Source organism: Tiliqua scincoides, chromosome 3 (genome assembly GCF_035046505.1).
Source record: "Tiliqua scincoides isolate rTilSci1 chromosome 3, rTilSci1.hap2, whole genome shotgun sequence".
In the NCBI taxonomy this organism is placed as follows: Eukaryota; Metazoa; Chordata; class Lepidosauria; order Squamata; family Scincidae; genus Tiliqua; species Tiliqua scincoides.
In genome coordinates, this window is record NC_089823.1 from 6,049,740 (window position 1) to 6,067,177 (window position 17,438).

At 41.1% G+C, this 17,438-nt stretch overlaps 1 protein-coding gene across 1 annotated transcript in view; it reads right to left on the reverse strand.

Moving 5' to 3' along the window:
• FCHSD2 (FCH and double SH3 domains 2) overlaps positions 1-17,438 on the reverse strand; it is a 164,551-nt gene that overhangs the window by 72,206 nt on the left and 74,907 nt on the right. Inside the window, exons 7-8 of the mRNA XM_066619897.1 lie at positions 17,075-17,129; positions 13,267-13,395 (exon numbers count right to left, since the gene is read on the reverse strand). Of these exons, the coding sequence (XP_066475994.1) occupies positions 13,267-13,395; positions 17,075-17,129 (184 nt within the window). The remainder of the gene's footprint in view (positions 1-13,266; positions 13,396-17,074; positions 17,130-17,438) is intronic.

Below are 17,438 nucleotides of genomic sequence, written 5' to 3' on the forward strand. Positions count from 1 at the left end.
GCCTGACAGAAAAAACATGTGGTGGAAGTAAGGAGAATAATATGCTGTGGACATCTTGTGGATTAGAGAAATTGCAAGATGGAGCCTGTTCCAGATATTTGGATTCAAATGATCCTCAAAAATTTGGAAAAATTGCTCACAATGAGAAGACAGCAGTTGAGTTGGTCCTTGCAGATTCAAGCCAGTTTAAAGACTCTCTCTCAACAGATAGATGTGTGCAAGGAGCAATTGGAAGATGTGAAGAAAACAGAAGGAGAAAGCGGAAAAGATGGTGAGGGATGAAATCATCATCAGAAGAGTGGATACAGAAATTAGAAGAGTAGAAAATCAACAGGATCTAGAGGGGACACTGATGGAGACTGAAATAGAGAAGATGGACAGAGTAACATGGGTGCACAAAATACAAAATTTGTTGGAACAAGAAGAAGAAAACATATCCCAGTTAATTGGAAGAATGAACATACCTTATATAAGAAAGTGTGGGCTTACTGGATTCTGTTATGGAGATAAATTATTAAAGATATTACAGGAGAAAAAATGGAAAGAAAGAAAAAGAAACCTGAGGGTTAAAGAAAATTGGAGGATTTTATTTAGTTAATAACTGGTTTAAATTTACTTAAAAAATAAATATATACAAAATTGATATATATGAATTAGAATGAATTAGAAAAAATAGCTGGAAATGTTAGCGAGTGGATGAATTGTTTTATAGGTGGTTATTCTGTTAAAGAACAAAAAATGTAATCAGATTGGAGAATTAGATTGGAGAATGGTAGAGAACATATTATAAGAGAGTGTTGGTTTTATTATAATTTGGAAATTAATTATTATTATTTGATATTAATGAGTAATTGAACTAGTTGAGACGATAAAAAGTGAATAGAAAAGATATTATAGTGAATTAGGAAAAATCTATTATATTTGATATAAGAAATATATAAATGAGTAGAAGAGTTAGCAGATAGAAGAATTGTTTTATATGTTATACTTTGGTAATTAGATTATTTTGTTTTAATATTAATGAGTAATTGAAGTAAGTTTATGTTTGATAGATAGTGAGTACAGTATAGTATAGTACAGGGCATTAGGGAAAATTTAGTATATACTTATTATATAAATAAATGGACAAAATAATAAGAGGTAGAAGTAGATGAGTAGTAGATTAATCATACTATATCCCCTAATGAGTAATGATATATGGTATTTAGCACTCCTAAATGTATGTTATATGTTTGTATATCTATGTGTGTTAATTAAAAATAAATAAATACATAAAAAAACAAGCACACTGTGAAATATATCAATATGCAGCTGTTCCTCCTATAAGTAAAAACCACACAGAAAATAATTTCTTGTTCTGGGGAAAAAAAAATCTTATCAGCAATTCAGAATACAAATCACAGCACAAAAGAGAAACACAGTGGTCAAAATGCTCACAATACATACTCAAACCCCTTCTGGTTCTTAGAAACAAAAAAATCTGCAATTAACTACAAAATGCAACAGTCTAAGAACGAAGTCAAGGACATGCATTCAGGAAACACACACGACAGCACTTAAGGGCTAGACAAGGAAAAAAAGCATGCTTTACAAAAGGTAGGCTCCATATAAGAATGGGTTGAGCCTACTTACCCGTGGATTTTATATCTGCATATCTGGCTCAACACAGGTCCCCTGGACCCGCACTGAGTCAGTTCTGACCCAATCTGAAGCCTCTGGAGGCAACTGAAGCTGTCCCTGATCAAATCTTGCCTCTGCCAAGTACTTACTGAGTAGCCTAGACAAGCCACTCCAACTCTGTCTCAGCTTCCCAGTTGGAACATGGGGATAATACTTCTTACTTTCTTCACAAGGTTGTTGGAAGGATAATATCAAAATGATAAAATGGAAGCACTTTGCACACTCTGAAAGCACTGTAAAATACTGTATTGTGTATTACTATTACAGAGCAGCTGGCTATCAGGAAGTGCCACATGAAGTCTGCCTCTGCATTCTGGAGTCATTCTTGCTGGATACCTTAGTAATTTCTACAAGAATTTCAGCCCCTTTCCATTCATGTCACTGCAAGAATATGTGCAATGTCTAACAACTCTAATTTCCTCCCCCATATATGGTTTCACTGATTTCAACTCTTCTGTGTAGTTAGGACATGTCCTTATCTTCCTTCCATGAGATGCATCTATGCTCATATCTGCATTTACACTGTCCATGCCCTTTTTTCTTTCTTTCTTGCCCTCCACCAACTTTTAAGAACTTATGCAGCTGTCTGACAGAAACTCAGACCATTAGTTCCTCTAGGCCAGAGCTGGAGTGGCAGCAGCTCAACCAGACAGATGCCTTTCCTAGTCCTGCTATCCACATCCTTTTCATGAGATACGCTAGGAACTGAGCCTCAATCTTTGGTCATACAAAATGGGTACTCTGCCACCAAGTTAGGACCCCTTCACCAGCCTTACACATCATCAGTTAATTCTAAACAATTGGAATTTTGGAAATTATTTATTTGCACACATGCAATTTAGCTTAATTGTTCAGTGGACTCTGGATGCAGGACTGGGGAATTTTTGTACAGAATATAAGCAAGTTTGCTGCCAGTGTTTGAATTTCTGCTTCTAAAAGAATTCTCTGAAGCCTTGATCATCATGTAGGAGGAGGTCAGACAAGCTGCTCACTGGAAAAAGGGTGCTTTAGTATTTTGTGCGGTATTTATAAAATTTGTAAGAAATCTAAATGGGTGCAAACTGATAAACAAAATATCAACTTAGTTCTGATTTAAAGATTTTGCCAAAAAGAGTCATTTGGGAGATTTCGTCTTGGGCATCAAATTACTAATTATACCAGATCAATAATTTCAGGGGATTTTTTTTGTCCAGTGCATTTGTACTCTGAATATGTATATGCCAGAAATACATTACAGCATACTATCCTGGTCAAATATCGCCTGCATTTTACTATACATGCATTTGTTAATAATTTAAGAGGCACAGAGGTTCTCCAGTAAAACTGACATTAAATTGATTTTTGGATCTTCTTCCTAGATTGAATGAATAATTAAAATAGCATTTTGAAAAGTACACCACACAGCTGTCTGGGGGATTAAAAGTGCCCATATCAGTCCTTGGATTTCACCCTGGAGACAGAGTCTAAATGGACCCATGCATAGCTTCTGCACTAGCAGCTTCCCATTACAATGTATGGGAACTGCTCAAAACTGTGAACCTTTTGGAATGAGCTTCTTGGGTAGCAGAAAAGGTAGATAAAGAGTTTTCAGAGACATTTTCAGATTTACAGAAAATATTGTTTTGCTATATTAAATCAGCAATTTGGGATAAGCCAGATCTAGTTATCAAATAATTTTAGTTGATAAATCATTTGCCTTTTAAAATGTTAATATGGTAATCCTAGGCACTAACTTTTGAATAAGCGCCACTGAACTCAATGTGACTGACGTGTTTGTAAACATGCTCAAGAAAGGACTGCACAAAATTAAACTGAACCATTACTTCACGTAATCAGAACCTTTATATAATGTGTCCTTTGAGATAGGCAGGATATTAAATCTAACTAAAAACTAAACATTAGGTTTAATGTTTAGTTTTTAGTTAGAATGTCTCAAAGTGATGAGAAGAGGAAAACCTTAGGAGTCTATGTCAAGTGCCACTGCCAAGTGACTTTGAAATTTCATTCTTCTTTGTCACATGACATAAGGACAGGACAGTATTGTTGATATGTTCCATTCCCCTGATAAGTCTGATGCTCTCACAGTGAATACATTGATGGGGAAAAAGGGAGAAGGGCAGAACCCAGAAAACAGAAATTGCAGTCCATTTCTATAGGCAAGCAGTCAATACTTTAACGCAGCAATTTTCAACCACTGTGCCTCAGCACATTGGTGCACTGTGAATGGTTTGCAGGTGTGCCGCAGCAGTTCGAGAGAGGAACATTTATTAGTAGGACCATTGAGAGATGTGAGCCCTCAGGCAGCATGGTGTACCTTGTCAATTGTAAAAAAACAAATGATGTGCCTTGACAATTTTAATGCCTTGTCAGGGTGCTGTGAGATGAAAAAGGTTGAAAGCTGTGGCTTTAAGGAGACAGTGAGGCTGAGAGATACGGAAAAAGTAGAAGGCATTCATTCAGTTCCACACACTTTTGTTCTATAGATTTTTCTTCCAATATTGTTTCAAAAAGAGTTGCTATTTCTGTATTACCAGCAGAACTCCTATTCAGTTAACATCCAACTGAACAGCGACAGCCTTTGTTCTCAGAGAAACTAAGACGATACCAACCACAAGTATATTAAGAACCCAACACAACTTTTTAAAAATTGTTTTACTAATGCTTCACAAAGAAACCATGGGTAGCTCAAAATATGCCCTGCCTCTCCTCTTCTTAAAACAAACAGTTTGAGTTGGACTCTCTCTCAAGGTTGAGAGAGATGTCCCTGATTTTGGAGAATCTACAAACTGTTTCAAAGAAGACCATTTCAAATCCACCACCAGTTAGCATATCACTGCATATGCTTAGTGTACAAAGCTCAGTCATTTTAGGTAATTTTTCAGCTAGATTTAATATCCTGTCTATCTCACATTAAATAATAAACCACTGCACATTGCTACAAAGGTGGCCAATCCATGACATAAGTTGAAAACTTTGCAACTGTGAACAACAGAAGGGGGTGAGGAGAAGGTACCCCATGCCTATCCAATGCCTTTCCCAGCCTGCTGGCTCCATGAAATCCAAAACAGCTCCGTTCCCATCTCACACAATAGGAAGCCAGGATCTGTCCCCATTAGCATGGAGGCTGGATCTGGCTTCCATGAGCCAATGTGTATCCCTGTGCTGGCCCAGCCAACACACGAGGAGGCGTAAATGTGCTTTATGGCATGTCTGCGACCCTCTCAGGTCGGTGCAAGGGACTTGAACCAGCCAAGTGCTCCTTTAGGATTGCGCTTTCAATGTGAGGAATTTTTAGACCTAGGGTGCAATCCAACTTTCCAGCCCTAACCTCGCCACAGTGCAGCCCCAAGGTAAGGTAACAAACATGCCTTTATCTTGAGGGGGCCTCCTTGACTGCCTCCCCACTGCAGGATGCAGTGCATGCCACATTGGCATAGCTATGTCAGTGCTGGAAAATTGGTTAGGATTGCACCCCTAGTCCCACAAAATATTGAGGACTTAAAATACAAAACAACAGTGGCAGTGCTAGGGGGGTGCGCTCGCACTGGGTGACGCGCACGGGGGAGTGATGCGCTAAAATCGCAGTGGTTAGGCATAATACTGTCATGTTATATACCGTTGGATGTGGAATTTTGAGCAGAATGCAATGCAAAAAACCAGAGCAAAATATCTCCTTTCTATCAAAAGTTATGGCAAAAACACCAGAGAACAAAAAATGCATGGAGCCCAATGGAAAGTGAAACTGAGCCGTATCGCGTGTTTACTCGTGGGTAGGTGACCTTGCCTTAGTCCGTTGGAAAGGGCAGGCTGAGAGGAATCCAACTACACCAGAATGGTCCTGATGCAATGAATGCAGCCCCAAAAAACACCTGAGAAGGAAGTCCCTCCCTCCAAGCGGAGGGAAGTATTGAGCCCTATAGAAAGCGAAACTAAACCTCACAGTAGCTTTTACTCATGAGTAAGCAAATGTGCCTTGGCTGGTGGTCAGGCCAGGCAAAGGGGAATGTGAAGCCACCAGTATGGTTCTGATCTGATGGAACTGGAGCTCAACAAATGCTCCAGAAGGCAGCCTCCCCCCCCCCCACTAAAAAGGATCAAAACAGAGGCATCAGCTGATAAGGTGAACTTTTCTGAGACTTGCAAAGCCAGGTGGATCCTGACAGTGATCTGGTTTAATTCACTTGGTGAACCAGGGCTGGCTTCTGCTTATTTAATTATTTGTTTTCCTGTGAAGTTCAGTACTTTAGGATAATTTACATCATCGATCAACTAATCAATCACGCTAGCTCCTTGGGGTGAGATGAAGGTATATTCACCACATGGATCAACTAAAGCAGGGGTGCTCACACTACTTTGAAACCCAGCAAGGCCCGGAGATCTACCAGAGTTTTTTTACAATGTTCGCACCATCATAACATATAACATTTATGTGTACAATGTATGTTGGTGTACCTTGCATAACCGCATGAGCCAATATTGCACAACACAACATAATTAACTATAAACATTTTTTGTAATTACTTGAGTTTACTTTGATGACTTGCACTGAAGTGAATCAGCCAAGGATGCATAGCCAGGACAGTAGCTGCTGACAGCCAGCTTCAAGCACACTTCCAAATGTTCATCAGTCATGGTGGAACGGTACTTGGACTTAAAGATCTTCATGTAGGAAAAGGCTGACTCACATAAATAAGTGGAGCCCTTCCTGCCTTAGGTGCTCTTATATCCCTGAGGGCCCTATTGCCTTCAAGTGGCTGCAGCTGTGCAGCACCCTCTGCTGGATGCCCAGGCCTTACCCTTAAAGGGGCCACTGCTGACACCACAGCCTACCTCCTCACCAGATCTTCCTTGATTCCAATACAAGTGGGGAGGGGGAGCAGATCTCTATACAGACCAGTGCAAAAACAAGGGAAAGGTGTGGGGGAGGGAATATCTCTATATAGACATCACAGCAAGACCAGTGCAAAACCCCTTGCACACAGAACCAACAGATGGAAGTTGGGGGGGGCAGATCTCCATACATACCAGTGCAAAAACAGGGGAAAGGTAAGTCATCCCCAGGAGAGTCAATGGGGCTCACTCCCAGGGATGTGTGGACAGGAGCTCACTCCCAGGGCGGGGCTCACTCCCAGGGATGCTTCACTCCCAGGGCGGGGCTCACTCCCAGGGATGTGTGGACAGGAGAAAAGCCTGCGATTGACTCATTTTGCCTGGCGATCGACTGGTAGATCGCGATCGACTTATTGAGCACCCCTGAACTAAAGTATTCCCATTCATAATGGTTAGTGAAAGTTTAGCAGTCATATTTACCAGTCTAGCTCCTGCCTTGTTAATAATTTTATCCTTAGAAATGCGTGATCCTTCTGTGGCATTATAATAGAAAAAATCTTTTTTCTAGAAATTAGACGATAATAATTGATCATCACTTGCACCAATTCTAGCATTAAAATCTCCCCCAATTAGCAAGATAGCTTGGGGATAGTTACCTTGCAAAGTTAATAAATATTCTTCCAAAACTGTCCATTGTCTTTCCAGGTCTAGACTACAAGTTGTAGGAGGGAGATATAATTCACCGTCAAACTTTCTATTGAGTTGATAACTATCTTGACTGCCATAGTTAGTTTGAATGGGCAAGCGGGGAGGAGAGATGACTTCTCTAATTTGTTAGACACAAAACGCAACAATCCCCCCCCCCCCGGGACGTCCTTTACATTTTTCAGCAGACAAACAGAAGGAATTATATCCTTCTAGATTCCAAGGAGTACAAAGTCAGGATTCTTCAGGATACAGTCAAAATCAGCTAAAAGGGGGATAGTCTCAGGATCTGTCATAGCTTTATTCCAATCATTTATGTTCCAACTAAGAATTTTAAGTGCTCTTGGGGAAGCAGTCCTACACTTCCTAGACTCCTTTAAACTAAAAAATCAACCTTATTAGTTAACTGGCTGGGAACATTTACAGTAGTTTCCTAAGGAATAGAAGTAGGAATAACTGATCTCGATTCTTGTAGATCCTGATTTGTATCCAAGTCAATAGATGGAAAAAGCCCATCTCTGTGAACTTCTCCTGGGCAAGGTGTCTGAGGAAAAGGCATTGCTATTTAACACTATACTACTCTCTACAGGCTCAGCAATGTCACCAGTGACATTACTTACTCCCGGAGTCTCACCCAGCCCGACGCAGGACTGGCTGCTTTCAAAATTATAAGGGCCTTCTGCAGGATTCAGTATACAAGGCTGGGGAGTCTGTGTTGATGTCAATTCTATTGTATCCTCTGGCTCTACATGTGTCCTTCCATTTAACTCTACCAAATTAGGATTTGAGAATTCTTCAGTCAAGAGAGTTTCTACTAGAGGATCCTCAATCTGCTCAAAATTTTCTACCGTCTCAGGCCTTCTGCCCCCTCCATTCAGTGCTGCTCTGTGAGCTGCGTAATAACCAGGCAATAAGTGATCAACTTCCTATTTCCACTAAGGTGCAAGTTGAAGATGTGTTACACTCCAATACTGGTCAAACAGAAACTCAGATGCTGTCTTTAAGGCAGAAGTGGACAACCAAAACCGCTGAAGCTGCCAAAGAAATTCTTTGTGCAGCAAAGGTAGAAGAGATTAAAAAAGAAATTTTATTTGGATCAGACATAACTATAATATCCAAAAATATGTTATCACTCTTTAGAACGTTCAATTCTATTTTACTATCTACAGCAGGGGTGTCCAAAGTTTTTGGCAGGAGGGCCACATCATCTCTCTGCCACTGTGGGGGCCGGGGGGATAAAGGAATTAATTTACATTTAAAATTTGAATAAATTTACATAGGTTTACATAAATGAATATATTAAAGATGAACTTATATGAATGAATGAAGGTCTTGCAATAGCTCAAGGCCCATAAAAGGCCTTGCACAAAGCAAGGCCAGCCTTTCCTTTGCTGTCGCTGCTGCATCACAGATGTGAAACAACAAGTAGTGGAGGGAGCCCTCATCCTACAGCTCACATGAGAGGTCAGTCGCCCTCACGCTGAGAGCAGTTGCGTCGGGCCAGTGTGGGCTCCAACAAATCTCCGGAAAGCCAGAGGCTCATTGGAGACTGGGGGCTCCCTGAGGGCCGCACTGAGAGGTCTTGAGGGCCTCAAGTGGCCCCAGGGCTGGGGTTTGGGCACCCCTGATCTAAAGAGAGGAACAGAAGAATCTCAAAAACTTGTTGGTAGACAAAGAGATGGTTTGATAATGATTGCAGGACAGCAAAAAATCAATGGAAACGACTCTACAAATTTTTTAAGGAAAACGTTACAGCAGATGCATGTGCCTCCTTGCTTCAAGTCAGAGGTGAACAGAAAGCATTATTGAAAACAAAGAAGCAGTAGTTTATGAGACCCGATGTAGGTTTAATGTAGTAGTTTAGTAATGTAAAAGTGCTGGGTTTCTGAGCTTTTGGTGAAACATGACAACCTTTTGGGCGGGAACACCCCCCATCCCCCTCTTTTTTCCTTTCTCTGCTCTCATCCAAGGCACACCTTGGATGCTGTCTTTGTTATGGGAAATTGAAAGGCAAAGAGGCCAGGCGCAGGGGGGAGGCGAGAAGCTAGAGTTTAGAGATAAGAAGTGAGTAGTCAGATGTAAAGAATTTTACTGTTGTCTGAGAAGCTTTTCTTATCAGTGGCTGAGCAACTCAAGTCTGGTTGTAGATTGTTTTTATGAGAAAGTAATAAAAAAGCTTGGGCAGCCTCAGAAAAGCAGGTCCAGCCCATTGCACTCAAGCTGACAATTGGTCTCTGGGTCTTCATTGCTCATGATTGCTACAATCCACATGGGATAGGATAATCGTGGCAGCCAATGAGAAATCTGGTACATCTCTTTGGTGACTAATTACTCCAATGCTGAAGCCAAAAAGTGTTGTTGGATCGTCTGTATCTGTGGTAAATTGGGAAAAACATTTTAAAAATCTTTACAAGAAACATGAACATGAACCAGATCTGAACTTTGAGATCCATCTTGCACAGTTTCCTAAATGGGAACTTGTTACTTGCAAGGAAGTCATAATGCTGATCAACAGGCTTAAATTGAGGAAATCTCCTGGGATAGATGCAATTCCTGCTGAGCTTTTTGAGATAGACCCAATCTGGTGGGCACAGGTACTCGCACTCTTCTTTACACTGATTAATGACGGAATTATCCCAAGTGCTTGGAAAGTATCCTTAGTAGCGCCCATATATAAGAAAGGGGAAAGGACAGACCCAAGTAATTATCGACCAATCAGCCTTTTAACAGTGATTGGCAAGATGTATGCATCTCTATTGCAAGAGAAAACTGCTTGATTGGATAGAACAGGAGAAGATACTAGGAGAGGAGCAAGCGGGGTTCAGGAAAGGCTACTCTTGTATCAATCATTGCTTTACTTTGGCATCATTGATAAGTAAATATGCATTAAATGCTCCTGGCACCTTATATGCAGCATTTATAGATCTAAGAGCTGCCTTTGACTCAGTGTCTCACGCAAGACTCTGGAATATATTGAATTCTACATCTATGCTTAAAAGATTGTTAAAATTAATAATGAATTTATATACTGGAAACCTTATATGTTAAACTAAACAAAGATGAAGCTATTTCTCGCCCCATATCTGTTGAAAGAGGGGTTAGGCAGGGATGTGTTCTTGCGCCACATTTATTTAATCTCTATCTCAGTGACTTTGTTCCTAAATTACTTGATTTAGTTATACATGCACCATGCTTAGATAACAGTTCCTGCCGCCTGACCTGGGCAAGAGGTCTGGTCTAGAGGGCAGGAGGTCTGGTCTAGAGGGTAGAGCCTCTGTTAGCCCAAAGATAACATCAGAAGGTCACTGGTTCGAGGACACCAGCAGCATCCTGAACGGCTGAGAATGGCGAGACCTTGAAGCAGCTGACAAGCCGAGCTGAGTGATTCCACCTGCTCTTGGTGTGAGCAAGAAGCGTCTTGGCTGCCCTCCATGTGAGAGATGGCGCTGCTTGTCAGCTTGCCTGGGAGAACTGGAGGCCAGAAGTGAGACCAAACCAGGAAGATCCATCTGAAATGTTGTTCATTCTTGAAAGAGAGAACCTCTATGATTGTAAAAGTCCCCTTGAGGGATTTAGAAATGCCTGCCTATGTAAACCACCTTGAATAAAGTCAGAGGAGTAATCCAATGACCAGAAAGGCGGTATATAAATACCTAGTTGTTGTTGTTGTTGTTGTTGTTATTATTATACGCTGATGATCTTGTTCTATTGTCCAGAACTCAGATTGGTCTTAAACGTGCCATTAAAGCATTTATTGCTTACTGTAGTGAAGAACTATTAGAAATAAATGAGGATAAATCTAAATAATGGTTTTTACAAAATCAATAAGAAGGACCAATGAAAGATGGAAAATTGGCCCGTATAAGTTGCAGCTGGTTAATGAATTTTGCTATCTTGGAGTAGTGTTCCAATCTAACCTTGCATAGTCCAAACATACAGTATTTGTATATTGAATTGAATATACAATTGAATTGATGCTACTAGCATTGAGAAAATTTTTTTACATCAAAGTAAGACAGTATGTGCCAGCACTTCTAAAGGCATATAAAGCAATGGTATTGCCACGTATGTTATATGGCTTGCCGATCTGGTTTTTGGGACCAATAGAACAGCTTGAGCGACTCCAGCAAGTCTTTTTTCGGAAGCTTTTAGCCCTACCCCCAAGTATAGCCTCTGAAGTTATACGCTTGGAATGGGGACTTCCAAAGATTTCAACCTTGATTTGGAAAGCTATTATCGGATTTAAATACAGACTTACAACTGCTGAAAATCTTCCTATTTTCACAAAACTAGCTGCACAAGAACGTCACTGGGTAAAATGGAATAACAACATTAATATGAAAATATGTCAGCTGGGCCTACAGTCACTAGAAAAATTCAGTGGAAGAAGTCATTCGCTGCTTGTTGAAAAGCTATTAATTCAAGGTTGGGATTGCCTTCTAAGGGAGGCTAAGCGTAAATGCTCCCCTTCTTATTTCAGAATGAAATTTCCCACTAAATTTTCTTTACCTATTTATTTATATGTACTGATGGTTCCCAAGTTGAGGGGTGCTTATATGATTGCACGATGCAATGCTTTACTAACGGCACAAATGAAGGGTCGTTTTCAAAGGATCCCTCCTAAGCAGCGTTATTGTGATTGTCCCTTAACTGAATTAGACACCCCGGTGCATATCTTTTTCCGATGCCCAAAATATACAGCAGGGAGAGATCTATTCTTAAAGAAATGGATACATAAATTTTCTATGTTTTCAGACTCTTTAAGACTGAAATTACTGTTAAGTAGTCTTTGCAAAGAGTGTGTTGTGGATATAGCCAAATTCTGTTTCTATGTGGTTTTAAACTCTGGTTTTAAGATTTTAGATAAATAGGTGTATGGCTTATGTGCTGTTCAACCTAATAAACTTGAACTAGAACTAGATTTATTTTACTTTAATTATTTATGCTTATTTATTTTAATTTGCCTGATGTCACTTCCACCATGACTTCACTTCTAGTGGGTCTTGGACAGATTGTCATTCTAAAAAGTGGGTCCCAGTGCTAAAAGTTTGAGAACTGCTGCAATAATGTGTTAGTAAGTTGACGCCGTGTGTGTGTGTGTGTGTGTGTGTGTGTGACACCACTAGAGACCAAAATCACTAAAATCACAATTTGGAAGAATAATACCATCATGTTATATATCAATCACTGTGTAATTTCATGCAGAATGTGTTCTATCAAAAAGTACAGCCAAAAAACCAGTGGGGGCAGAGTGATGGTACATTACCATGCCCACCACCTGGGGTGTTGCCCCACCCACTGCATGGGGGGGTGACATGCTGGCATCCTGCACTGGGTGATGCAAACCCTAGTGACACCACTGGGAAACAATGAAGAGACTTACAATGGAGCGCCCCCTCCTGCGCTTACAGTAATGGTGTTCAATTCAAATATCACATAAAGACATAGGTTTAGAATCCAAATCTTGATTTGAGCTTCCAAACATAATACAGACAAACTAAAGTTTTGAACTGCTTGGCTGGTTTCATTTTCCAGCTTCTCAAAATTCAGGTTCATAAGTTCATTTCCTTCTCCATGGTGTAGCAGTTGCTAGATGCAGAGCACTGCTGTAATTATGGTCTGTCAATTCAGTCATCACACCAAAACCATTGCTTGGCAAATCCATTTCAAACCATACTTTCTCATTTTGGTTTGCTGGCTGATTGCAAATAATTTTTTGTCAATTCAAACAGCATGCCAAACCACAGTCAAGATTCCTAAACCATGGCTTGGTGCAAGATCTGAACTGAACCACTGTCTCCAAGTCTAAGTACAACAAAGTATAAAAATGAGCCACAACTATCAGCCAAATAAAGACAAATCACACAGTAATTAAAAACAGAAGGCCTCTTAAAATCTGCCGATGTATTGTAAGACACAGACTGAACTGAGGCATATTCTTTCAAGTGAAACATTAATAGTGTGTTATGTTATCCAACACCATACCTTGCAAGATAACAGGATTGATAACCTTGGGGCAAAAAGGTAAAAACGAAAACAATTTCTTGGTACCTTCATAATGTTTACTAAGTCTGTTTGATAGTAGCGATCTTGGTGTGCATTTGCAGCTGCTAAGGTGAGGAGGTAGTCATTCCTCGCATGAGTAGCTTTGGAATTACACTCTGAACGTCGCGCTTTTAACTAGATGAAAAAAAGAAAATTAAATGGCAAATTAAAGCAGGGAAGTTTATCATTTTGTGAAGCATGCTTTAAGAGGGTAAAATCTGACAGCCTCGTGCACCTTTCTGGTGGTACAAATTCCTTCAACTTTATCAGGGTATTCCTGTAGGACACTGTAACATTAATACCACTTAGTGACTGCATTACAAATTTTAAATATTCAAAGCACTTTACAGACTGTCTCCCAGTCATCCTTCCATATTGCAGAGGTGGGTCTGACGCTGCAAGGCAGCAACTTTTCTAGAGACACCAAGTGAGTTCATGGCTAAGGCAAGGTTTGAACTGGAGACCTGCCAGCCACTCTTACCCACCTGAATACACTAAAATCCTATCATCCCAAATTGCCTTAGTATGATGCATATGCAAAATATTTTATGACACATGGGTATGCACTACATATGGTACTAACAACATCAATGGTCTGGATACAGACAATTTGGGCAGGAATCTAAAGACCCAATCCTATCCAACTTTCCATCACTGATGCAGCTCCAATGCAGCTCTGAGTAAAGTCACAAACATTCCCTTACTTAGAGGAGGCCTCCGTGACTGCCCCCCCCCCTAGGATGCAGTGTACACCCATTGGCACAACTGCATCAATGCTAGAAAGTTGGATAGGATTCAGACCTTGGGTTAACATTCATTTCACATGACAGAGGTTATCTCAGTGCAAGAACACTGAGTGCAAGAACGTTTTACCATTATCTTTGAGGTATAAGGTTTTCCTGCCACAGGTACACTGACTGAGAAGGTCAGAAGGCACACACGACTGAATAAAGCAACAAAATGAAATAGTATAAGCGAGCAAGAGAATAAAAGCAGAATAAAAACAGGCCAACATCAGAAGATCTGCCAAAATCCTGCTCTCTAAATTCAGTGGGGGGGATGGTTTGGGGTTTTGTGGTAGCTTCCCCTCTGGGAGGAGGAGGCCAGCCGGACTGTTCTTGTCTCCATTGCCAAAAATAAAGAAACTCCCCATAAGCAGTCCTCCTGACACTGATGAGAGTTGTGAAACCATGAATTATCACAGATTGTGAGCTCCTTAGTGAGGAGGTTAGTGAGGTCCTTAGTGAGGTCAACTAACACATAGAGGAAAATACTGTAATGCTGCTCTGAGCTTGAGATTTACAATGGGATATAAATCAAAACAAGTTATAATTCTCAGCCAAAACTGTTCTGGTGGGAACAGAAGAACGGGATAAAAATTTCTTAAATAATAACACTCCCACTTAGTTTGGAATAGATTCCAGTAAGCAGTTATACATCAGAGTGAAAAATGAGTCCACTCCAAGCCCAGTTAATCTAGTTTTACAAGGTTCTGCCTTCTGGACATTTGTGATTCATCCTGTACATTGGAAACAAGCAGTGTACAGCCTACAGGATTGATGTGGCCTGCAAGAGCCCCACGTTCAGTTCTGCACTGCAATGCGCTCGTTCCTGCTTTCCCATCCCCAGAGCACTGCCACTGTTATGCACATGCTGCCACTTCAGGAAGACAAGGGTGTGCTTGTGAACTTCACACTGCCTCCATGATGCAGTTGCCTGCAGTCTGCCTCTTGCTCTTTCTGGTCCGACACAGCAAACAGCTCCCTTCCCCCTAGTCCCAGAACTTGTTTCCTGATCAGCTGCAGCAGCAGAGATGGCACTCTAACAGGGTCCAAGGCAGCAGCAACAGCACAAAGATGAAGGTACACCTGAAAATCTTGTGTTGTGTTGTCTCTTCTTCTGTTGGTGTAGTGTTTGCAATTGCTTGTATCCAGTCTCTTTCTGACTTGGCATGATGGGCAATTTCCCTCCTTTCACCAGGAACAATTTCTCCTCCATTAAGCTACAGAGCTTTGCGTTGTTTTTACTAAACTACCCTGATCCTATGCATATTGCTCTGGAAGCAAGCCTTACTGCATTTAATGGGATTTATTCTTTAAACAAGGCTGCAATTTTATGCATGCTTCTGGGGGGGGGGCATTAAATTTAATGGAGATTTACTTCCAAGAAAATCTGCACAGGATTGTGTTGCAAGGGTGTTTTTGGATTTTTGCCGCAACCTCATGTTTATGAATCCAATGTCCATTTCCGTACTTCCAACTTCCTGTTTGTTTGCCTTTGCCTCCTTTTCCTGAATGGATCAATTGCTCTGAGCAAACATCTTACTGAATTTTAAGGGACTCCTACTTGAATTGTTCATAGAGTGTATAATGAGGGCACATCGTTTTAAAATCTTCATTTCTTTTACTATACATAAGAACAGCCCCACTGGATCAGGCCATAGGCCCATCTAGTCCAGCTTCCTGTATCTCACAGAGGCCCACCAAATGCCCCAGGGAGCACACTAGATAACAAGAGACCTCATCCTGGTGCCCTCCCTTGCATCTGGCATTCTGACATAACCCATTTCTAAAATCAGGAGGTTGCGCATACACATCATGGCTTGTACCCCGTAATGGATTTTTCCTCCAGAAACTTGTCCAATTCCCTTTTAAAGGCGTCTAGGGTAGACGCCAGCACCACATCCTGTGGCAAGGAGTTCCACAGACCGACCACACGCTGAGTAAAGAAATATTTTCTTTTGTCTGTTCTAACCCGCCCAACACTCAATTTTAGTGGATGTCCCCTGGTTCTGGTATTACGTGAGAGTGTAAAGAGCATCTCCCTATCCACTCTGTCCATCCCCTGCATAATTTTGTATGTCTCAATCATGTCCCCCCTCAGGCATCTCTTTTCTAGGCTGAAGAGGCCCAAACGCCGTAGCCTTTCCTCATAAGGAAAGTGCCCCAGCCCCGTAATCATCTTAGTCGCTCTCTTTTGCACCTTTTCCATTTCCACTATGTCTTTTTTGAGATGCGGCGACCAGAACTGGACACAATACTCCAGGTGTGGCCTTACCATCGATTTGTACAACGGCATTATAATACTAGCCGTTTTGTTCTCAATACCCTTCCTAATGATCCTAAGCATAGAATTGGCCTTCTTCACTGCCGCCGCACATTGGGTCAACACTTTCATCGACCTGTCCACCACCACCCCAAGATCTCTCTCCTGATCTGTCACAGACAGCTCAGAACCCATCAGCCTATATCTAAAGTTTTGATTTTTTGCCCCAATGTGCATGACTTTACACTTACTGACATTGAAGCGCATCTGCCATTTTGCTGCCCATTCTGCCAGTCTGGAGAGATCCTTCTGGAGCTCCTCACAATCACTTCTGGTCTTCACCATTCGGAACGGTTTGGTGACGTCTGCAAACTTAGCCACTTCACTGCTCAACCCTGTCTCCAGGTCATTTATGAAGAGGTTGAAAAGCACCGGTCCCAGGACAGATCCTTGGGGCACACCGCTTTTCACCTCTCTCCATTGTGAAAATTGCCCATTGACACCCACTCTCTGTTTCCTGGCCTTCAACCAGTTCTCAATCCACGAGAGGACCTGTCCTCTAATTCCCTGATTCACTATATTCCTTGATTCACTATATACTTGCCGTTGTTGTTGTTGTTTTTTAAACTAGAGTGAGAAGTGCAGAGCAATGGCCCTCTGTACAATTTCCATATCTTGGTGTTACCCACAGGACAACGAATTTGCTTAACTGACTCTAGACGAAACATATCCTTTCGATTATAGAACGGGACTCCTTTTTTACACTCACCTTTACACTTGCTTTCTGTAAGCTTATCCTTGACTGAAAGAGACTAAGTTTAGACCTGTAACATAAAGTAACTTAAGTCAGTAGATTCCTAGGAAAGAGGTTACGCTGGAAAAGCTGTTTATTGTCTAAACAGTAATATTCAACCTTTTTCATCTCCTGGCACACTGACAAGGCACTAAAATGGTCAAGGCACACCATGCTATGGTGAGAGGGAGGTCACATCTCCCAATGACATTACTAAAACATGACCCTTCCCCAAACTGCCAAGGTACATCTGCAGACCATTTGCAGCACACTAATGTGCTGAGTCACACTAGTTGAAAATCACTGGTTTAAAATCTGGGTGTATAGTGGTACAGCACCG